This window comes from Lepidochelys kempii, chromosome 19, assembly GCF_965140265.1.
Source record: "Lepidochelys kempii isolate rLepKem1 chromosome 19, rLepKem1.hap2, whole genome shotgun sequence".
NCBI classification, from domain to species: Eukaryota; Metazoa; Chordata; order Testudines; family Cheloniidae; genus Lepidochelys; species Lepidochelys kempii.
Window position 1 is genome coordinate 3,239,291 of NC_133274.1, and position 23,667 is coordinate 3,262,957.

General features: G+C 37.7%; 1 protein-coding gene across 5 annotated transcripts in view; it reads right to left on the reverse strand.

The window, feature by feature from the left end:
* AGO3 (argonaute RISC catalytic component 3) overlaps nt 1–23,667 on the reverse strand; it is a 65,375-nt gene that overhangs the window by 21,065 nt on the left and 20,643 nt on the right. For 4 of the 5 annotated variants that reach the window (XR_012155648.1, XM_073317894.1, XM_073317892.1 and 1 more), the window contains exons 3-13: nt 16,978–17,098; nt 15,416–15,624; nt 13,856–13,992; nt 6,565–6,699; nt 5,610–5,711; nt 4,210–4,297; nt 3,896–4,043; nt 3,228–3,347; nt 1,266–1,388; nt 901–1,034; nt 1–185 (exon numbers count right to left, since the gene is read on the reverse strand). Coding sequence is in view for 4 of the 5 variants with exons in the window: in XM_073317894.1 (XP_073173995.1) it covers nt 1–185; nt 901–1,034; nt 1,266–1,388; nt 3,228–3,347; nt 3,896–4,043; nt 4,210–4,297; nt 5,610–5,711; nt 6,565–6,699; nt 13,856–13,992; nt 15,416–15,624; nt 16,978–17,098 (1,502 nt within the window). In the remaining variant the exon portion in view is untranslated. The remainder of the gene's footprint in view (nt 186–900; nt 1,035–1,265; nt 1,389–3,227; nt 3,348–3,895; nt 4,044–4,209; nt 4,298–5,609; nt 5,712–6,564; nt 6,700–13,855; nt 13,993–15,415; nt 15,625–16,977; nt 17,099–23,667) is intronic. The other variant, XM_073317893.1, reaches the window with a different exon arrangement.

The following is a 23,667-nucleotide window of genomic DNA, read 5'->3' on the forward strand; positions in this document are numbered from 1 at the left end:
CATACACAGGTGTTTTCCCTGGCAGGATGACAATGATGAGCTGGAGCCCGGAGTAGGTGTTTTTAAGGTGTCGGAACATTGGCTCCACGCTGTCCGCACCCTGTGCATATTTGCAAAAACATGGCTGGCCTTGGATCGGCATCCCTGCATCCTTCGAAATCTTGCGCAGCTGATCTGTAAAACCCCTAGTGAAACAGAACGCAGTTTACTGAATTTCAACAACAGCATCCACATCTAGCAGACAAAGTGGAAGGGGAGAGAAAAAAATGTGTGCTGCTCAAGGGAAACTAAGCAGAGTGCTGATGGGCTCTTATGGCAGCACTGTACTCTGATTAGAAGGATCAGTCTTAAAATACCATTATGAAAGGTTAGAGAAGGCAAACTTTATAGGGCTTTAGGACTCCATAAGGTATGCTTTAGGACAAACGCACTAAGTAGCATGCCCCATCGTAGCAACACCACAGAAGGAGAAACACTTAATGCACCGTATTGAAGTACAGTTTCAGCTGCAAAGATGGTAGATTTTCCTAACTCCAACACAGAAGTAAAGAAGTAGTTTTGTGTTCCAAATCTAATGCCTACCCCAGCCTGAACACTAGGCTAGAATGGGCACTGGATAGGTAGCAAGTGCCATCTTAGAATTTTCAGAGTAGCAGCCGTGTTAGTCTGTATTTGCAAAAAGAAAAAGGAGGACTTGTGGCACCTTAGAGACTAACATATTTATTTGAGCATAAGCTTTCGTGAATGCATCCGATGAAGTGGGCTGTAGCTCACAAAAGCTTATGCTCAAATAAATTTGTTAGTCTAAGGTGCCACAAGTCCTCCTTTTCATCTTAGAATTTTGAAGCTGATGGGTTCACTGAAAGAATGGTACAATGCCTGAACTATGACATGCCTTACTTCAGTATTTCTTCTCTGCATTGTCTCTGCGTTGCAAAGCAAGCTATGGCCCACATTTTGATCTCAACACCAGTGTGAAACTGTTTCCCTCGCATATCCCATACGCCATGGCTTGGGGTTGCCACTGTTCGATTCTACGGAGATAGAAGAAATATGCTGATATTCAACTGATTGAAACAGTGAGAGAAAAAACCCACTATTTTCTATTTTAGGAAAACAGCCCTTGCAATCACAATCAAATTCTGAGCTGCTGCAATATTACAAGGGAACTGAGCTCTCCCAAAGTTTTCAGTTTTACATGGAGAGTCATCTGTGGTTTATTGTACAGCAAGATATAAAAAAAGGAAAAACAACAAAATTCTCACCCGTCCTCCATACTGCAACATTGGAGCTGGAAGCACGCGCCCTGTCACATGGGCCATCTCATCCCGAACTTTAAACTGAAACTCCTGAACAAATGGATCTGCATCATAGTTTGCACTTCTTACCTGGGGAAAGGAGAAGTTTCCATGTTACAAAAACTCTTCAATTTTTAATCTGCATCTACAAATAAAACCACCACCAACAGAGCTGCATAAGCGTTCTGGTAAGTGTCCTCCTTTTCACTAAAAACAAAAACTAAGGATCATATAAAACTGTCCAACCTCATTCACCCAGCCATTGATTAACCAAAACTCTCATTCAGACCACTTGCCCCATGACATGAGATCTTACTTGTTCCCTTCAGTTACCCAAACACCAATTTATTCAATTTTTGCTGCTGCAAATATTTTGGATAAAAAGTGTATTGTATTGAAAAGTATCTAGCATGCATGACAATGATGCTTCAAAAATTTTAGGTAAATCTAGTTATCTTGCTAAAGTATAAAAGTATCAATTAATTATAAATTTAATCTCTATTCTGTATATTGCTTGCAGGTATAACATGAAATTTTACTACTATTTGAAAAAGGTACCTAAAATTCAGTTTTACTATTATATTACTAAGTCAGTGTGAAAATGGTCACTTGATGCTTAGTCACTCCACAACATGTGTACTCACGGCATTCATCAAAGCAAATTTGTTGCTGCCCTCAGTGGATAGCAAAGGACAAACTAAGTTATGAAAACCCAACTGTTTTCAGTTCCCTTTGAATATTAGCAGTCAAGAGAGTATCGTGAATTAGCCTTTTCAGCATCTTTCAGAAGAGCCTTATTCCTATCAAACACAAATTTTCAGTTGTCAGCTCAAAACCACCTTTTTCAAATAGAAGTTGTCCTTTAATTTTTTGTGATGTTAGTCAAATAAAACGAGATATTTCCAACAGTTCCAAGTCAGGAAAAGGTTAATGTTTTTTTAGAAAGGCTGGTTCTGTCAGGCAGAAAGAGGGAAAAACACAGGACTGTCAAGTGGTGCTATTTAGCATATATTGAGGACGAATATTGCCCACTGGCTAGAGTGCTTGCCTGGAACATGGGAAACAGTTTCAACTTCCTGTTTGCCACAGGCTTCCTGTAGAACCTTAGGCAAATTACTTAGTCTCTGTACATTAGCTCCCTCCATCTGTAAAACAGGGATATAATAATACTTCTCTCCCTCACAGCAGTGTTCAGAGTATATCAAAAGGTTAAAGATTGCGAGATGTTCAGATAATATGGGAATGGGAGGGGGCAGATAAGCACTGGAGGTAGGTAGGCAATTTACATATATTAATTGTCAGAACATCCCTGTAAAGCAGTTAAGAACTCTGTTCATTTTTCAGATTGTTGATAACATCAAAAATTTAAGGTCTCATTCCAGCAAAACACCAGCACATGCTTAACTGTAAGCACCTGAAGTTCCATTGACTCCAATGGGAGATGTCAGCTGCTTAACATTAAGCACATGATTCAGTGCTTTGCTGAATCAGGTACAAAATAGCCAGTGTAAGGTCCATGATTAGAACACAGGAGTCCCTAACATTTCAGTCCTGGGCTCAGACCACACCTCTAATCCTCTAATTAGAGATGTCTAATTTAAAAACTTTTGTTAATAAAATCAAGGAGGGTTCCAAATGCTGGAAGGGAGGTACCAAACAAGTTTTGGTGGCCACGTGGTATGTGAAGATTATGGAACAGGGAGGTTGGCCTGAATGCTTGACCTACATATTCTATTTAATGGGAGGAATCAGAGGAGTCATGGGAGCAGGAGCCTTTAGGATATTTATCTGAGAATAAAGTAAGAGGTTTTAGTAGCAAAGGACAGAGACAGGGTAAGTGTATAGAGAAATGTAATTGTCTTCACAAGCACAAGGCAATTTAGTGAAGATGAACATGCTCATCCTCTGATACAGAAGTTATGAACTAACCAATCTGCTAATTTCCTCTTGTCTATCTGGGGCAGATCTTGCTGTTGCTTTGATCATGGTTGATGTCTGATTGTCTGTTAGCTTCTTGATACATCGCTGGCCTGCCACAATGTTACATACCTTAAAAAAAATAAAAAAAATTGGCAGATACAATTGCAGTCTTTACAGATGCAGCACTCCTATTACTACACAGGGAATTATGCAGTGACTACAGACGCTCCCCGGGTAATGCAAGATCCAACTTACGCAAATTCGCACTTACGGAAAAAGTTCCATAAGTCAGAAATAGGATTTTCGAGTTACGGAAATTTTTGCATAACGTACGGGGATACGTTTCTGACTTACGCAAAATTTTCAAGTTACGCAAGGCTTTCCGGAACAGAACAATTGCGTAAGTCTGGGGGGCGTCTGTACAGGCAAATCTTCTATATACATGTAGCTGATACTTAAATCTATTTTTCATAGTGACTTGATTGGTATCCATACTAATAAAAGGAAAAGTTTGTCTGTCTTAACGTTTACCTCCATCTATAGTAAAACAAAAGCAGTAACAATAAGAATGACAACACATATACAAATATGCTAAACTGCTTATATTGCATGAGAAATAAATTAACACTCTGCAAAAAGATGCTACTGGACTAACACCGATTTATCAGAACCATTACTTCTAGAGGCAGGTAGGTATGTTTCTGCTCCTGTCCCACTTGTAGACAAGGAAGATGAGGATATTTCAGCTGGAGGTTATACTTCTCTCTGAAGTACTGTGCTACTGTTCTCTCAACTGTCTGGCCGTTTTCTAACTGTAAAGGGAAGCTGGAAAGACAACACAAGAGTTTTAGTCAAAATAGCATTGAAAGTTTAACTACCAGCTACCAGAGTTCTCCAAAATGATTTTAATAAACTCTCAGTCCCTCCAAGTATTTGGTGTTAGGGCAAGCAGGCTGCTACACATTCTCCACTCTGACAAATGTCTTCTTACGTTTGATGACTGGCAGGTCTCCTTGTTACATTACAAACACGGTATTTCCGTCTCATTGTTCCACAGTGAGTCACTTCAACCTTCAGACCTGTATGAAAGCAACAAGAAAAACCAATGTCATGCAACATACACATCTTAAGCATTTGCATACGTTTCTTATAAGAGTACACGCATAATAGAGTCAAGAACTCTTGAGTGTCAAATAGATACAATGATCTTATGGCAGTGTTAGAAACTCATGTTCTGCATTTAATGCATTATTTGATTTCTGACTTTCATTTAAGAGGTAAAATGAAAAGGAGTACTTGTGGCACCTTAGAGACAAATTTATTTGAACATAAGCTTTTGTGAGCTACAGCTCACTTCAAAAATATTTCTAATAGTGGAGAACCATGAGTTTCTTTTAAAAATAAATCCTAGCTACAATACATGCAATTCAAAGTAATTTATAATTTCAGTTGAAGCTATTATATTAATTTTAAGATAAGTGAGACTAGCCTCATGGAGACTGAAGTCTGGATTCAAAATATAGTTTTCTGTTCAGGTTCTCAAAGGACAGCAATGCCCTTTTTGCTCCTGGTTACCAATTCCAATGCACCCTAGGACTGAGGAACCATATCTGTACCAAGGGGATAAGTAAGATAGGAAAGTAATTTTTAAACTAGGTGATTTCCCCCACTTATATCCATTAGCTTTAATCAGCATTTTGACTAACTTGCTTTATTTTCATTAAAAATCAATATTTCTAAATTCTAGAGATTGTCATTAGTTTTCTGTACAATCTTAAGTAGCTGAAGTTAAGATCTAGTCCATGCTCTTTAAGCATGAGCAGAATCCTGAATCTCTATGCTTTCTATCTTCTTTTGCAACATAGCTATAGGAGTTGTTTGCACAGTTAGCATGAATTGATTCATGTTATTCCATGGTATCCAGCTGGTAAATTCACAGAAATCCCATTGGCATTCTAGTAAGTATTTGGTAATCCAAGTTAACTCTACTCTATTAATTCCTCATAACAATGCAACATTGATATTTACATAAAAATGATACCGTGATGGTAGTGTCATAGGATAGGCACATTCTCTGCCTTCAGGGACATGAAAAATTGATGAGGCAGCATTATGGTCCAATAGACAAGATACTGGACTAGGATTCAAGAGAACTGGGTTCTATTCACAGTGATGTATTCTGACACTGGGAAAATCTCTTCACCTCTCAGACTGTTTCCCCTCTGACCTTTTGTTGTCTATTTAGATTGAAATCTCTTCAGGGCAGGGACTGTCTTAGTATATATATATATATATATGCACAGTGCTTAGCACAATGGTGCTCTGATCTTATTTGGGGCCCTTAAGTACTACTATAATACAAATAAATATTAACAACCAAGGTTAATTTACCTTGCAGTGTTTTCTTACAGTGGCTATTTCTATTACAATGACTGAGATGTGTTGGTGAAGTAGAGTGACAGCTGCTCACTGTACAGTTAGACATGCTGCATTCTGACTGATTTAAAAACAGAAAGATTTGTGTTTGAGCCAGTTACAAAATAATTTATCCATTAAAGGTACGGTTTTTTAAAAAAATTCTTGATTTTACAAACACAGGGGTCTGACTGGCTGTACCTTACCTTTTAAACTGATTGGTTCTTAAATGGAATGTACTCTTGCAGTGACAGAAAAAAATGTCCGGAAGGACTCTGCTCAAACCCTCCTAACAAGGTCTTACCCCTGCAAATTACTCTGTAAACTGGAGTGCAAAGAAGCGTGAAAGCAGACACCAAAGTAGTGTATGTAACGAAACTACCCAAACTTCCACCAACTAAATCAATTCTTCAAGATGGAATTTGTCCCCCCCTCAAGGTTGGCAAATACCACTGAGCTATCCCTGTTATATCACAATTGATATAAAAGTTATATTAATAAAATATTGGCAGACAATCAATGACTCCAGGTTTGAAAATCAATATATTTGCTTTGCCTCAGCATTTAAATAGCAGCAGGAGTGTTTGTACTACTGACATTATCTCCTAAATAAGAGTCAGCCATCCAGCAACGTGATTGCTTTGGTACATTCATTATAATAAGCAGTCTTACTATTTGACCTTTAAAGTGTCAGAGTTTATCTAGTATTTCATCTTTGTTGGGCTTTGCAGACAGTTTAAAGAGCCATGAAGCTCATGTATTAATTTTAGATCTAAATACAGTAAATATTGCAATTATTTTGTACACACTCACTTTTGATCCAGGTTATATTAGTTCTGAAACTTTCAGTTAATGTGTCTGTCATAACTAACCTTCTGAGCACATTAAACACAATCTGTTCCATGCTGATTAGAGATAACTTTCTACTCACCCTTTATCTCTTTGGTGAATTTTACCCGATGAGAATCAGTCAGAGGTCTTGGTTGTTCATCAATGTTATGAATGTCAAGAACTTCACACATGAACTGAATTACAGGTTGTGCTTTGTAGAAGGCAGTGGCAGAAACTAAGGGGAAAGGAAAAACACAAGGAGGAAGAAAACAGCCATCTTGGAAAGCCAAAGAATCAAACAAATCATCTGATTTTTATTCAAAGTGGGCTTCAAGTGTATGTTTTGCAGCACTCAAGTTTTCTTCAAAAACTTATTAGAAAGTTTTGTGACAGCTTAGTATTGAGCAATCAAGATCTGCAACCATACATCACCACGCTGTATACTAGTTTAGTTTTTGAGAAGACTATCTTGAGCCTCATCAGGATTTGAAAGGATGTTCCATATACACAGGGTGCTTGAGTAAGTGGTGGTGTTCAGATTATGACATCCTTCCTTTAGATAGTTTGAAACCAAAACCAAAAGACGGTGTGTAAGGACACCCCTCTGCTGAAGACGCGGTCTTTTGGATAAAATGTAGAAGCAAGATCATGACTAATCAATGGCTCATTAAAGATCCAAAAGCACTTTGAGAGTTAGACTGTTGTGACCTAGTCAAATTGCAGTTAGGATAAATGGATTCTATGTTCTTAAACACTGTTTAGACTGTAAACGTTTTTCCTACATTTCTTGACCTAACTTGTGGCATTCAGCTTGTGTATATAACAAGAGGTACTTTTCAAGTCCATGAAGCAATAGGAAAATGAGTCTATTTGATATAAGGCTTAGAAAATGAGACCGCATGTCAGTCCAGGCAATTACATCATTACTGTAGTCTCTCCCCACCAGGCAGAAGACTCCTAAACTGCATTTAAACCAAGTAAATGTTTCTCTCTCTCTAGGTTCTTATCTAATATAGTATCCAAGTAGCCAGAAGAAGCAGCTAGCAGATATCTTGGTTGTGGGATGGTGGAATTTCAGAAATGGAGGTCCTTCCTTGCCCCACTTTTCCTCATTCTCCATCTACCACTACATAAATAGCTCATTTCTGAGTTAATGAACTCTGATGTCACAAGCACTTGTGTTTGTCCTTAGGTAGGATGCAAAGAATTTCAACAGGCTGCTGGCACAAACAGGTCCATTGGAATTGCCAAAGAGGTTGGGAACTGCTGCTGTGAAGAGGCACTCTCACCAAGGAAATGCAACCCAGTGTCACAAGACATACCACGTACAGTATGAATACAGACACTAAGACTTTGCAGAGAATCAAGGCCAGGTGTGCAGATGCCAAAGGATTAATGTACTCTCCACATTTACTGCTTTTCTAAAGAGAAGCAGATTAGAAATGCAAATGAATTGTTTTAATTACCAAAAAAGGCAATATTAAGCCTGAAAAGAGCTTTTAACAGGTGATTAAAATTCTGCATTAAGAGATTATGTGCAATCTTTCTGGAATAAGAGTACTTCTATTTCCACATTCTCAAGTATTTTTCCAACATAAGTTTTAGTTCTGGTGAAAAGTCTTCAACTGACAAAACCTGGAGGCAGAAATCCTATACTTATCCCTCAAATTAGTGAAGTGCCAATGAGAGCACTGCACATGCAGCGGCGACGAACGCTTCTCCCATGCTGCCCAACCAGTGTGCCTGAATTCTGACCTGACAAGACCACCTCTGAGTATGTGACAGTAGTTCAGTTTCTACAAGCCATTCAGTCCTTGACTACCCTGCTAAGACAGCCTGTAAGATTACCAGTTATGGAGACCTGTGATGGACACCCGTGCTAGCCTAGGTAAGGGCTTGTCTACACTGGCAATTTACAGCGCTGCAACCTTCTGTCTTAGAGGTGTGAATAAACACTCTCCTGAGCGCAGCAAGTTTCAGCGCTGTAAAGCACCAGCATAGACAGTGCACCAGCGCTGGGAGCTGCACTCACAGCGCTGGAAGCTATGCCCTGGTGAAGGTGGTTTTTTTAGAGCTGTGCCGTGAACACACAAGGCACGTTAAAGTGCTGCCGTGGCAGCGCTTTAGCGTTGCCGGTTTAGACTAGCCCTTAGATAACCTGAAATGGCCTAGAAACAAACAAAAGTCTGTCCAGAGACTTTTTATGCAAAGTTGGTTCAGTAATACAAAGGAACAGGAGAGTAGCAATATCCTAATGCTACACTCTGTTCTCTACTAAACCTGAAGAGGCAAGGCAAGCTGTTTTTAAAGTAGACATATATCTAAAACTAAAAATGCTACCCACAGATCAGCAAGCCGAAGGACAAATCTTGTTCTAGCTGCCAACAGCGACATTACGCAGCAGAAGTTATTAGTCATGTTCACTGTGGTAGTGCCTAAGGGCCAACCAAGAATGGGCCCTCATAGTACTAGGCATTGTACAAACACTGAATAGTAGATGCTCTCTGCCCCTAAACACACTAGACAGACACAGGGTGGGGGAAGAGGTAGAATACATAAGCAGAGAGAACTATGTGACAGTAGCAAACGGTGTTAGTTTCAAGATTTTCCTTTTTTCTTTTTGGATGGCTTAGTTTGGAACTATTCACATGTCCACCACTTTCTTCATATGTTCACTACTGTCGTATAGCTCAAATATCCACATGCAAAGGAAATTCAAAATCTCCTTTAAGTTAAAGGAGCTATTGACAAACTTGCCAATAAAATTACTTTGTACCTTGCCATGGATAATCAAACAGCACTGAATAGACCAGTTCTCCACTGGGCTTCGCTCCTACGAATAACTGTACACCTCGAGGGCATTCGTTTGTAGCCTTCTTAACATATGTTGCATGTTATCAAGGCAGGTGTGTTTTACAAGCACTAGTATCTCTAGAAATCAGGAAGGGAGACTTTAAGGAAACACTTTTTTTGCATTTTAATATAAGACACAAAAATTATACTCTTCTGTCTCCACTCCCATTTTTGAGTTTAACGTTTTAGCTAGTGATTTTACCTTTTTGAGTTTGATTTAGAACTGAGAGAAATTATTATGGCAAAAAGTGTCTAACTGTTATGTTTTATAGAATTTTTTTTATAAGAAACTTTGGATGTGGTTTCTGGATGTGCTTATTTCTCCTCTGAGACAGACTAGAAAGTTATTTTTCACTTAGATTTTAAATAATGCCCTCATGTTTCTCTGACCAAATATGTTATATATTTTGGTGTAGTATTTTTTCCCCAGTACCCTTGCCTCATTCAGTGCATGGAAAATTTCACCCCAAAATGGCTGAAGTTTGGCAAAGTTATAAACAGCTGAAAACAGGGACTGATAGTGGGAAGAATCAGGCAATCTTAACTTTAGGTGGTGCTATTAGCTCAGTCCCTACCTTCACTCAATTGAGGCCAAATATAGAAAGGCTGAGCAATACACTTAAGTCTTTAAATAGCAAAAAATATTAGACAATGAAATAGTGAATTAGCAGTTTATGAAGTTCCCAGGTCTCTTATGCTAAAACACCAAAATCCCCCATACAAATAATAAAAATTCTTCAGATATGCGTCACTCCAGTAAGCCGCCAACTTTGTATGACGCACTCTAGCAGACACCTACAGATGTTGATTACTGAATGAACACAAATAGCTTACGCCCCCAACAACTGGGGATCTGTGGTTCATCTCCATGGTAACAAAATTTGTGAAACTGATAGGAACAGATATTTTGCAGAGCACCTTGTATGCAGTAAGTGATCAAAACAAACTCCAATAATTTGATTGTAGATTTAATCTTGTCTCAAACCAAATTAGCAAAGTCATTTTCCCATAATCTGTTAAACATCAAAATTATTTCTATTTAGGAATTTCACATTAATGTGATAGTCTGTTGCACATCCACTGTAAATCTTCTCTAGAATTGAATAACTTCTACCAAGAAGATAAACACAACAAACCTTCTGGTTCACAAGACCTTATTCGGCAGTGATGGGGAAAGCTTACTTCACAAAAAGCAACAAAAGGCAAGACTCAGTGTCAGTGAGGATTAAGACTATTTTCTTTACAGCAAAAACCAAAAAACAAACTAATCTCTCCTCAATATGCCGCATACATACTGTTGAGGATTTACTTGTAATAGCATAAAACTCAAATAATTTTAATTTAACTTTGCTTTTCAACCAATAGCAACATCAGAATTAACTGCTTTAAAAAGGTATAGTTTTGGTTGGGTACACTGGATTTACAAAGAACTACCCCTCTTTTTACTTCTGTAGTTACTACCATACATGAGAAAAGGATCAATTTTTTATTGCTCATTTTCCAAGAAGTTCAGTATGCAAGAGCACAGACTTCAGTATTTCTACTATGAAACCTCAGAATTCTCTGCCCTATTGTAATTACTGCACTAAGGCAGGCATTGCACATAGCTTGACTTAAACAATACTTAGCTTGGTATTAAAGAATATCAGCTGCTCCTATATGTCAACAACTGTAGGAGAGAATTATGATGTGCTTTAGACTCCAAGCATTGAGTCATTGCATTTCTCTTTTGAAATAATTGCATTTTTGGTAGTAAGTCTTAGTTATTCAATAGCTAGAAATTCAGAAAGATGTCAGCTAATGTGAACAATGCAATAACTTTGCTTGGACCAGTGGTTTTCAACCTGTGGTCTGTGGACCCCTGGGGGTTTCAAACTGTGTCTAAGATTTCCAAAGGGGTCTGCAGTTCCATTTGAAATTTTTTAGGGGTCCACAAACGAAATAAGGTTGAAAACCACTGGCTTGGACCAATCATTAATGACCTTTACAGTCAGAAATATTCTTGTGTTACAAGTGGGCCATTTAACTGAAAAACCTGGGTATGATTTGCTGATTGGTAGAATATTTTTGATCCTGCACTCCTTACAAAATGCAAAACTCTCTGAATTAAATGGAAATTACAGAAATGGATCCGTTTGTCTTGTTTACTTTTACTATCCATGAGAAAATAATTGTGCAGTAAGCATGACTAGATATGAAAGTTGTCACATGTTCCCTAAACCTGCAGAAATAAGGAGTATCAATATATCCTCAGCTGCAACAATAATGTATTTCATTTGTGTGTCTGAAGCACATGAGCAAGACATAATGGTTACAAAAGTACGGAGCAAGCTGTCCCCTATTTCAATGTCATAATATGTTGAAAAATACATAAAACTCAAAGGCGCACCACGAGGATGTGGCTTTTGTCCACTTGTTTCTTGGTGTCTGCCCCTCTTTTGCTATTTTCTGCTCTACATTGCACATCTAGTGGCTTTCAAGTCAACCTAGCTTCAGGGTCTCTTGGATTTTAACACTGCACCCCACCTACTCTAAATATGGTTTCTGCCCATTCATTTATTGCATCCTTTGCTAATCTTGCTAATGGGAAAGAAACACCATCAAAGTGACCCGACCTCCAACCTAATGGAACACCTGTGGCACTCCTGACTGCCCAAAAAATGGTACCAGCTTCAGTCTCAGCTCATAACTCCAACAATCCACATCTGGCTGTAATAGAGTATCTTTTCTTCGATTTTTAATTTGTGTGTGCATAGTTGGGAAAATTAATTTAACTTTGTTGCAATCTTTTGATAAAGCCTATTTAACACTATCATTATCATATGAATATTGCTTTGATGAAAGCAGTATCATCATAATTAAAGTGTAAGAAATAAAGCTGCTGTTTTAAATGACTGCAGCACCTAACTAACGGAGTCAAAAGTTTACATGATGTGTGGCTATTAAGAAGTGAAAAACTTAAAACTATTAGAAAACTAACAGCACTAGTCTTGGAGTACAGAGTACTCTCTAAGACAAACAGTTCCACAATCTCAGTCCAGATCCTATTACAGTTTTGTCTCCCGCACTCATGAATCTTTCCCTATTGGTCACAATGTCATAGTTCCAACTGAATGTAGCTGTCCTGAGAGGTAAGAGTCCCAGAAGGCTTTAAATATCAGGAGACAGACCCTAAACTGAACTAACTAGTTGGGATCCGCAGTACAGAGACATCCATTGCTTAGTAGATGGGCTGATGAATTTTATACTATTTAGAGCATTTTCAGGCCTGTGGCTTCATCCCTATATAAAATTAAGTTGCAATAGTCAAACCTGCAATTCAGAGTGTGTGGGGGATATTATCAAGGCAAATCTTCAGCATGGAAGATTACACTAAAATGTTTGTATGATCAATGGCCACAAGAGGTTGGTAGAATATTTCAAGCAGATTAAGCAGCACAAGCCATTTTCAGCCAGATCCCTTCAAAAAGAAAGAACATGTTCCATTAAAACACTTTAAAATTCATATGCTTTAGATGAATGCTTATCTTCTTGTAGTCTGTAGAATATTCTGTCTGAAAAGTACACCAACTGTTCTCAGGAGCCTTCTGTTAGGTCTTTAGTGTGTGCTGCAGAACTGCCAATCTCAACTAGTTCAATATAAACAAACAACTGTGATTTCTTCATCTAATTAGATAGAATACATCAAACCTGACAGCAACTATTGAATCATGTATTTGTACTGAAGTTTGTAAGGTAACATACTTTAAGTGTTTTGTCTAGGTACTGATAATTCTTTTCCACAAACTCATTCCCCATGTACCGGTGACAGTCTCCCTTACACAGAGGAAACATGTCATATATCTTAATTAACACACTTTTTGTTTCTTGATTAGGACAAACTAGCTTTTGGCCAAGTGTTTACACTTTGATGACACATCCAGAAATACAAATACTAGGACTTCTAAATCCTTTGCAAGAAAAAGCCAGAAGACTGAATTAAGCCCACTGCAAAGGAACTAAGCCTGGTAGTAATTTTTTATATTTATAATGATAAACACACAACTATAAAGGAAGTCTTATAGCCAAGTCACGATATTGAAAATATAGTTTTCAATCAGATAAATAATTTGTACTCTATGTAACGATTTTACAATAAAAGGCTTCAGAATCTTCAAACTGAGCCATTTACTTTTAGAAATAGCTTTTCATGTAATAGCAACTCTAAATTTAGATAAAGCAACTAAATAGACAAGAGATTCATTTTTGTATTTTTCTAGAGTATATGCAAGAATACTTGAAATTAGCTATTTACTTTAAGCTTAATTTCTTAATTTATAGCAGAGAGAGAAAAGTTAAATTTGGGAGCTGATGATTTAGTTGTGGGAAATGCTTTTGTTCCACAAGTTTTGAAAACTATTCCCACAAACAAAATGTACTATTTTGTAGTGCATATCTGAGTTTCGTCAGTCAACTAGTTGAACAGCACAGACATTTTTATTCTTAAAAGGTAACCTTCTCCATTCCATACCTCTATTATACACAAATCATTTACTTACCATCAATATTAAGCATCATTTTCCACATAGCAGGCCGAACAGACTGATGGAATCCAAACCATACTTCCCTGCCCCCTCCCAACGGGTGATCATAGCCCTCTGGAGCTGAGAAAAAGGAGCGGCCCACAGGGGTATACCTATTTAAAAAAAGAAAAGAGTAGCCGTCTGTATATACTACTGCCTTCCATAAGAGTATTTTAAAAGCCTTATATAACAAGGATTATTATTCCACCTCATAAATTATTGTATGGATATTGATGTATATCGGTACCAGAAAGTCACATTTTACAAAACATAGCTATGATTTTGAGACTAAATTAACATTATTCTGTATGTTGCTGTTTCTATAGTGGTATTTTTAATTTTAGTCAAAGAAAGCATTACAATTTTTTAAAGTGACAGCTATTTATGGTATTTAGAGCAAATTAAAAAATAAATGTTAAAGATCTGAAATTAAATCATCCTTTCAGTAAAGCACGATCTTGACTGCAGCACAAATGCTGACTGGCAAGGTGCTTCTACAGAATAGTGTCTGGTGTATATTGGCTCCAGTCTTTCAGATATCCTTTTGCGCTAGCATGAAAGTGGGTATGTTTTACCAAACCGATGTGTTTTTAGTCCAGCTCACTAATTCACTTTCTATTGTCCAAAGCTTGGTGTAAGCAAAGGATTTGGAAAGTTATGTTGGCATTTAAGATGAATAATAGTCGTGTAACAACCTCTGAGAATACTACCATTTGGACGGATCATATTAGTGTCAAGGCCATTAGCTTTCATGTTTCTTTACAATTCAGGACAGTTGAAGGATTTTAGTTCCATAAAGAGACAAGATCATTTTGGCAAGTTACAGATACATTTCACCAATGTATTTCATTTCAACCTCTATAAGAGAAAACTGCCATTGTGCCTCAAACCAGTACTCAAACTTTAAAAGATAAAAGTAACCTCCAGTACATGAATAAAGCAAAATGTATATCAAAATTACACTAGCCTCCTTTGAAATTTCAGATTTCTGAGACGAGGAAAACAGATACTGTTAAAGAAAACTTATCTCAACTGTTTATCCAAAACATGAAGTTGCAGTTTTGTGAAATGTCAATGAATTAAAAAGGCTCATGCTTTCAGATAAGGCACATTACAAGTTATGTGGAGCCACTGATAAACTGGAGTACACAAAAGATGCAGTGGTACAGTATATTGTAACCCTTATTACTTTGTTTCAGATTTCTTAAACTTGACTTGAAGATCCAGAACAAGTGTCTCATGGTCCTTAACAGTTTTTTGGGGGAAGATACTGTCTTGAATAATCCACTGTGGAAAGTCTTTAATATTACCTGTTCTGGGTCTGACCTTCCTGCACAAATATTCACACTCAGATAATATTAGCTTCAATTGACTCAGACCAGGAATCTCCCCAGGCCCATCAGTAAGACGTATTGTGTGTAAGGAATGGCTTAATTGATTTCCTCCTGCTATGTTTGTGCAGAAATATGAATGGATTTCACCCCAAAGTTTAAAAAAAGCTAATGGGAGAGAGGGAACGAAGATGAGAGAACCTACTTCATGGAGGGTAGGTGTCGTAGCACCACATCGACAGCATGAACAGGGTTAGTGCTGATTGGTTTGTCTAGTTCCAGAGGCTCAGGCAAGGTTCTTCCTGTCAAAACTTCATGCAGCAAGTGCCAGCTCACCCGAGAAACAAACTTTATTGACACCTTGAAGGGACGATCTTTTCCACCTTCTCCTGGTAATGTTACATCCAAATCTACCTGTTGAAGAGAATGGAGAAGCAGAACACAAGAGCTGTTTAAAAGGCAAATGAGATACAAATAGAGCTCTTGACTACAAATGGTGCCATTTTCTCTTTCAGACAGTTAGCCTATGTTTGTCCCACCTATCCACAATCTGAAGTCAAAACTGGGGAGAAGGAACATTTTTGCTTTTATTTGGCAGGTGTGGGAAAGTAGAAGGGGAGATCTGAGATAAGGAGGAAGAATCATATAAAGTGGGTGGAAGGAAGTTTAAAGTGATGATGACACTTTGCAGCAGCTCTTGGATTTAGCCTATAAAATAACTAACAGCAGAGAACAAGATCCTGTCAACACTTAATGTTTTGAGTTGTGTAAGCAACTGCTCAAAAAGAATGGTTCTCTCAGTCTGCCAGCATAGCTATCACACACTGCAGCATTATTTCCCTGCCCCGCAGAAGGGAGGGGAAAGAGAAGAGAAATGTTTTTATTTTAAACTTTTAGGCTACTGCAGCTATAAACATGCTGTAGATGACCCTTGTTCCTCTTTGCCCCTGGCAGCCTATATCACTATTTCTGAACATAGTTTGTGATCATGTCTGGTGAAACACACTGATTAAACACAGATTCAAAAATGATTACAAGCCAAGGTTTTGGATTGGGCTGAGAGTGGATAAACCCAGGAAACTGGATGCAACAAGCTGCATACGTCGCCTTAAATATGTGATCCATATGTTCATGTATTATCAGTCTAGCCTCAAAGTGTGAACTCATTATCTTAAGAGAATTTTAACTTGAAAGCCTATTTGTGAATGTTTAATAATACTGCTACTAATAAATTTAAAAATTTTATTAAAACTAATGTTAAAAAATTATATAATACATAGGTTGGGAAAAGAATGTCTGTACATCTCGGTATATTGGCGAGGAAGAGGAGGAGGAGAGGTGGACCGGGATGAGAAGAGATGGGGTGGGGTCCTGGAGGAAGGGGTGGAGTGGGGGCAGGGCCTGGGGCTGAACAGGGTGTTTGAGGGGCCAAGAAAAATTTGAAATTCAAATGGGGGTCCTCAGGTTGCTAAAGTTTGAGAACAAGTATACTATATAGTATATGTTGTAAAACTGAATATTTAATATGAGATCTCAGCGCAGAAAAATATCAAATACTATTAAATATTTACTGAGAAGATGGTAAAGACTATTACTTTCTGTATATTATGGGGTTTATGGATCAAGGTGTACATTAGGGAGGTTCTTATTGCATTTCAGATACCCTAGTGTATTTTCAATTATTTCTGAAGCTAACCTTTTTAGAAAAATATTCTTGCTTTTCTGACAAGCTGTGTGTAACAACGGAGAAGTACCAATATGTCTTACCCCAGTGGTTGCTACAGGGAGTGGATTGGCTGTATAAAGGCTTCTCTTCCCATCATAAACTGGTCTCCGGTCCCCAAATATTGTCACTTTAAAATGCTGCACCATGGAGTCCACCACCTCCCTAAAAAAGGCACAGTTGTAAGAGAACAGAAATATCTACAATTAAATAATCATGGAAGATTGTATCACTGAGAACAACTGCCTTCATATTTTTCACACACTTTCTTCAAGCAGTTTTCAGTAAGCTTATTTAGAGAAAATTAACTGATTTGCACTTGACTGATATTCCATAAACTAGTTCAAGAAATTCAGACAAAATACTGAATAATGAAATGCTGAAGGATATGCAATACCACCAGCAAATACAGTTGCTTACGAATCATTTATTTGTATTGCCATAGTACCCCAAAGCCTCATACAGGACTGATGCCCCACTATGCTACAAACACATTGGAAGCAGCTTACCTTCAAGCACTCAAACTGGAACTATGGAAAATGTACATGCTTAACCTTACAACTGGTGGTTATGCTCACTCCTGAAAACCACACAATTTTGAATATTTTAGTTCATCCTAAAAATTTGTTAATTTATACATCAATCTGCAAAAAGGAGTTGGTTACTGTCTTCTCCAGGCTGCTTCAGTATTAAAAATACCCAAGAATGTTGGCCTTTTAAAAATTCTTAAATGTTTTTAAATCCCTACATTTTAATCCCACCCAAAGCCAAGATTACAAGTAACAAAAATTGAGTAGGATTATGGTTTATTGTGACTTTCTTTAACAGCAGTTAAGATTAATAAATAAAAAATACAATAACCTAATACAGCCACTGAATACTATAAGAAAGCCACCAACACAGAATTTCCACATTCTTTTAACCCCTCACACAAGTTGTAATAGATTCAGGTACTAAGGAGTCCAGGGACTTTTCCTCTTTTGCAATCCATCTGACTAGAGCTGGCATCAAATGTTACAAAAAAAAAACTACAAAAACTGCAAGAAACAAAAACCAACTTATCTTCTCCATGGCCTTGCAGCTGCTTCTTACTCTGCTAAGAATCAGGATTTTTGTTAGCTATAGCATACTAATCGTTCCCATTCTTAAATTACAATAGAGAGTGGGAGAAAATACTTAATTTGCATTTTTTGTTCCCAAACAGAAAAGTTTACTTATATGACCCTTCCTGAATGCATAATGTTAACCCAAAGTATTTCCATAAAATGACAAACACTTTGCTTCCCTTTTTAAACAAAATTAGTAACAGCAGTTAAATTTCCCAAAACAATATTGTTTCCAAGGCCAATAAAATTAAAATGTTATCCAATCTGCAATTCTCTCCATTTTGAGGATTTTGTAACTGACTCAAATCTTAAACAAAAAAACACTAGAAATGTGCACACACTTGCACTGTAACAAGAACTTTTTAGTGTCCTATTACTAATGATTCTTCTTGCACACCACAATCAAGTCCCTCTTGTCTGAAAACCCCTCCCTACACTTTGGTGCACTGCCACTCTCCCTAGACTATGTCCAACATACATCACAGACTATAAACTACGCAATGCCAATGTTTCAATAAATTTCAGTTTGCAACCTGTGACGAGCTGAACGAGAAAGATAAAGAAGGTGGGGAGAAGTGGGAAAAGAGGGAGACAGCTTCTATACTCTTTTACTAACAGAGCTATGTCTAATCTAACAGTTTCTAACTGCAGCTTTGCTCCATTGAACTTATCTGTACTGTGGTCTTCAAAAACCAGCACTGGTTAACTCAATAGGGAAGACTTATGGAAGAATACAGCAAAGAGAAGTGAGAAGGGAAACAGAAGAGGAACATTACACTACAGTTTATATACTCTAATTCAAAATACTAGAGACAGCCTGCAAGAGACCAGGAAGTCTATTTCCAAAAACACTTCTTCAAAGGAAAAGGCATTTTGGTGTTGTATTAACTCATGTAGTGCAAGTCGTAGCTGCCTGTCTGCCTACCCAGTCAGCAGAACATTCTCTGGCCACTCATTTGTTCTGCAGACACAATGCCCCCTTTATTGGGCTCATTACAGCCATCTGTAGCACTTACTGTATATTAAAGATTTCAACAATTGTGTTTTTTAGTTAATACCTGCCACATTTATATATTTATTTTTTACACACACACACACACAGCTGGTGACATTTTTAAACAGACAGCAAGTTTAGTGTAACCTACTATAAACAAATCTACTAAGCACATGCAGGATTTCAACAAAGATACCAGATTTCATGCTGTCATTTGCAGTAGGAATCACAGTAACTGTTAGTATTTAATTTGATCATGCAATTTAAAATATAAAACTTCTTGAGTCTTTCAAATAGGATTATAGTCTAATTTGACTATAAAAGGTATCTTCATAGTCAGAGTTGCTGCTTGTATGTACTGGAGTCACGTGCTCACGTTAGTGACAAAAATCAGTGCATTATTCATACAGAAAGTAATAAAGAGCCAATGCAGCTGAAGGAAAGTGAGATTTTTTTTTTTTTTTTTTTTTTTTTACAGGCTCACACACCAGCAGAATTTTTAACTAGATTCCAAATGGAGAAACTTCATGCAGGTATACAGAGATGGACCCCCTAACTACACCTTAATTACACCTTTAATGCACTAGTTAAGCCAAGTTATGGCTAATGGATTAACTTGATTTTCAGATAACAAGGAGGGTTTGAAGGACCAGTCAATAGCATCTATTTATTTGCAGATAGATGGAAATCATAGATAAAAAAGAAATCCGTTCAGTACCCACTTAAAATAATATTTCAGAGTACAAGAGCATTTCAAGGAAACGTTTAAATGATGTGACCAGATAAAAATATTTTAGGGACATGAACTTTACAGTGCTACTGTAAATTAAGATCTGAATAAAAATTAAACTGGTATTTTATTATTTAAACCATAAGAAAACATCAGCTGGATTCAAGTGGATATCAAACAAATACAGGTTTGTGGAGCTGAACCCAATACACAGCATTACTATTTCTCTACCTGTGTTTGCAACTTTTACTACAGTGACTTTTACACGTGGAAAAGTATGCCCTTCTTGTTAGCCAAGCAGCCTCCTTGCCTTCAAATCGCTCCTCAAAACATTTCGCAAACACTCTAAAATTTACCACAGCTCAATCCATACACAGTGACTGAGACCTTCATAAAATGCTAGATGTCATTGAATGTACCCAGAAAATTGCCTGGAACAGGGGGACTGTATTTTAATATGTAAAGTAGCAAACACTTATATTGGTACTTAAAAGTTTACAAAATGTTGAGGACTAACCAGTTGCAGCTTAGTTTTAGCAATAATTAAGAAATCATGGGTGGCAAACATCTGAACTATTCCAACTTCACCAAGAATATAGTCTATAAATATCAGAGACCAAAAATATAAACACACAAAAAATTAGTCCATATTATCAACTATTTATAATCCTCCCCCAAACTCTGATTTACTATTATACACAAAAAACGGCATTAAAAGAGCATTAAGGTTGCAAATGCAAACATTAGGAAATGCCAGAATTAAGACTGTCTGTGCAACCTTAATTCAGCCCCCTTGTGGACATGCATGACAGTCTTTAATAACATGATCCTATACTATATTTTCCACACAGCCCCTTGCCCAACTGGACCCACTCTCCCTCCTCCAATTCTCAGTTTCTCCTCCCGCCCCCAAATTCCAGTTCACGAGACACTGTTCCTATCTACTTCTCTCTCTCCCCCATTCAACTTTTGTTCCCTCTGCATTCTAATCTAATGGCTTCCTCCTCCATGCTGCCTGGGTGCCAGCAGTGGGGGAGTCAGTGGAAGCAGAGGGGAGTGTTGCACGGTTCTATGCTCTCAATTCTGGTGCCTGGCCCAAAACTGCTGGGAGTAGCCATTACAGGTGAAGTCTTTCTGAGCCCCCATAGCTGTGTGCTGGAGTAGCCATGTGGGGATGACAGGTGGAGTCTTGTCAACACTAGAAGCTGTGAGAGGCTTGAGTATGCTCAGTGAGGATAACCTTTGAAGATTTTAGCTGTTAAGCTCTAGGATGTCTCTACTGAGAATGTGCAAACTGCGATTTTCAAAGGTCAACTTTGAGTGGATTTTTACGAAGACAGCAAAAGGCACATTCCTGACACAAAAGCTATCCCCCTTGGCAAATTTCAAATCCCGGCTCCAAAGCTAGAGCATTTCAAAGAAAAGGCTGCAACATTTTTTTTTTAGCATGCGCAACTGAATAAAACATTTTGACCAAAGTTTTCCTAAAATTTACTCAAGGGAGGCACCCAGTATGAAAGATTGAACTGAAACTGAAAACAAGGTCTGCAACTGAAAACAAGGTCTTCTTATCAGAAGTGTCTATCAGCTCTACCTATCATCACAAAGACATGTTAAATATCCAAACCAAATATTCTGACAAACTCTATCGTTGCCTGAGACTACTTTAAAAACTCATAGCACCTAATTATAGTGCATAATCAAAGATTAATTGAAGTTCTCACAAACCCTTATCTACAGCACTGTAACCACACTTTAATAAATGAGACCACAATAAAAAAGCAAATGGGAATATGAAAGGTGGTGGGCTCCTGGTTTTTGGAAGTGCTCTACTTTGATATTACTCCCCAATCGTTTATTTCAAGTCATGTGTGATACTCAGTTTTGTAAAATTTCCCACTTTTTAAGTGAGATAATTAACTAGACACACCGTGAGCTGTTGCACTCTCTTTGATGTGGTTCTCTCAAGAGACTTCAGCACTTGTACTGCGGCAACCGAAAGAAAAGCTTCCCAACAGTTAGTGTTTTGTTGGGTACTTTCCTCCAGATCAGATCAGTGCAATAAATAATGAAGGCACTCCGTTAGTTTGCACTGCAGAAGCCCTCATTTACAGCTTTTAGCAAAGTGGCAGTTACAACACAGTAACAGAATCCTATGAAGCCATCTGAAATCAACCTAAGAGAAAGTCAGCCTAGAGTAGTTTACATTTCTCCTGCATCTTGAAGATTATCATTCTATCACACTGTTCATTTGATGAAGCTATATGTTAATAACCAGCAAATCACAAGAGTAAACTTACACATCAAACCAATTGTCAAGTGATGGTGCTTCCATTATAAACCCGTTTGGTGAAATACTATCTTTAGTATTTATAAGGTGCCATAACTGCAGCACTTAACTGTCAGCTGAAAAATATTGGAGAGACAAGGTGGGTGAGATAATAGTCTATTGGACCAACTTCTGTTGGTGAAAGAGAAGTTTTTGAGCTCCACAGAGCGTTCCTAAAAGCTCTGTGGAGCTCAAAAGCTTGTCTCTTTCACCAACAGAACTTGGATGAATAGACTATATTATCACACCTACCTCGTCACACTCAGATCCTGGAACCAAGATGGCTACAACAACACTGCAAAGCTGAAAAATATTCATCTGAAACATACTGACAATCAGCATTATCAGAACCTCAGATCAAAAGCAGGAAGAGGGGTAGAACTGCAAAATCAACAAGTTATCTACAGTAGATACATGAAAAACAGTACTGAATCTCAAGGAAGTCATGAGGGAAGAAGCTTTTCTCTTTCTTTTTTTTTAATTATGTCATGGCTGCAGAAATTGGTCTTTTACTTCATTATTGTGGAAACCACCTATCTTGCCAACTGGCAAAATGCACTGCATGACACATCAAGAAAAAAGTATCTCACTCTCTTTCCATCAGAACTATTCAATTCAGAGGAAGCAGACAGGAAATATGAAGTTATTCATCTTCCTTACAAGTTATCATAAAATGATTCATCTTTTCTATTGGCACATTTTGGACCAATCTAATTCCTTCTGAACTATAGAGATGTATTTTGCTCTAAAACTCATGATATTAAGGACAATATACAAATTAAATATTGCTTAAAACAAATTACATTAAAAGTACTTCCAGGCTACAAGAGTCAAGCACTCAACTGGGACGTGTTAGGCTGTACAGGCAACCTTGGTTCTGGCACTGAAATACTGTCTGCTTTCCTCCGTAGCCTTGACATATTTAACTTTTTTTAAAAAAATCTGTTTCCTACTTTACAAAATCACAAGTGAAAAAATTCCATCATGTGGACCCATATTGACCACCATATGGGTTTACAGCTATTTGCTTGACAGAGTATGAACAGATGCTCAGAAATCCTGGATTCAATTCCAGGCTCTAAAGGAGAGTGGTTAGATCCTTCTACCAATATCCCCTAGCATGTTCTCCTGCAGCTTGCCCTGCCTCTCACCGTTTTTTACCCCTGGCACCACAACAACCCCCAGCACCTAGGAGAAGATTTGCAGAGAAAGTCCTGCTCAGCCTCTGCAATCCTTGCCCACTCTATGTTCAAGGCATAAGGACTCTTCAGATAATTTAGATGCTAGATTTTAACAAACCTCAGAGCATGTTCAAGTGTCAATTTCCAGGAGACCTGTAACATCCTAATAGGGTAGATTTTTATATGCACAGCAAAAGTCAACTCCTCTGAGCCCAGAGCGGCCTCCTTGTCAAATGTCAAGTACCTTCTTCAAAGAGTATGTAGGTGTCAGTATCTCAAAAGGTAAGAATTTAACATAAGGATTTTTTTTGGCCAAATCTCATTTTAGGAAGAGCTGAAAATTTAAAAATTATTCAGGTGGGGCAGACATTTGGCATGGAAAATTTCAGCCCTA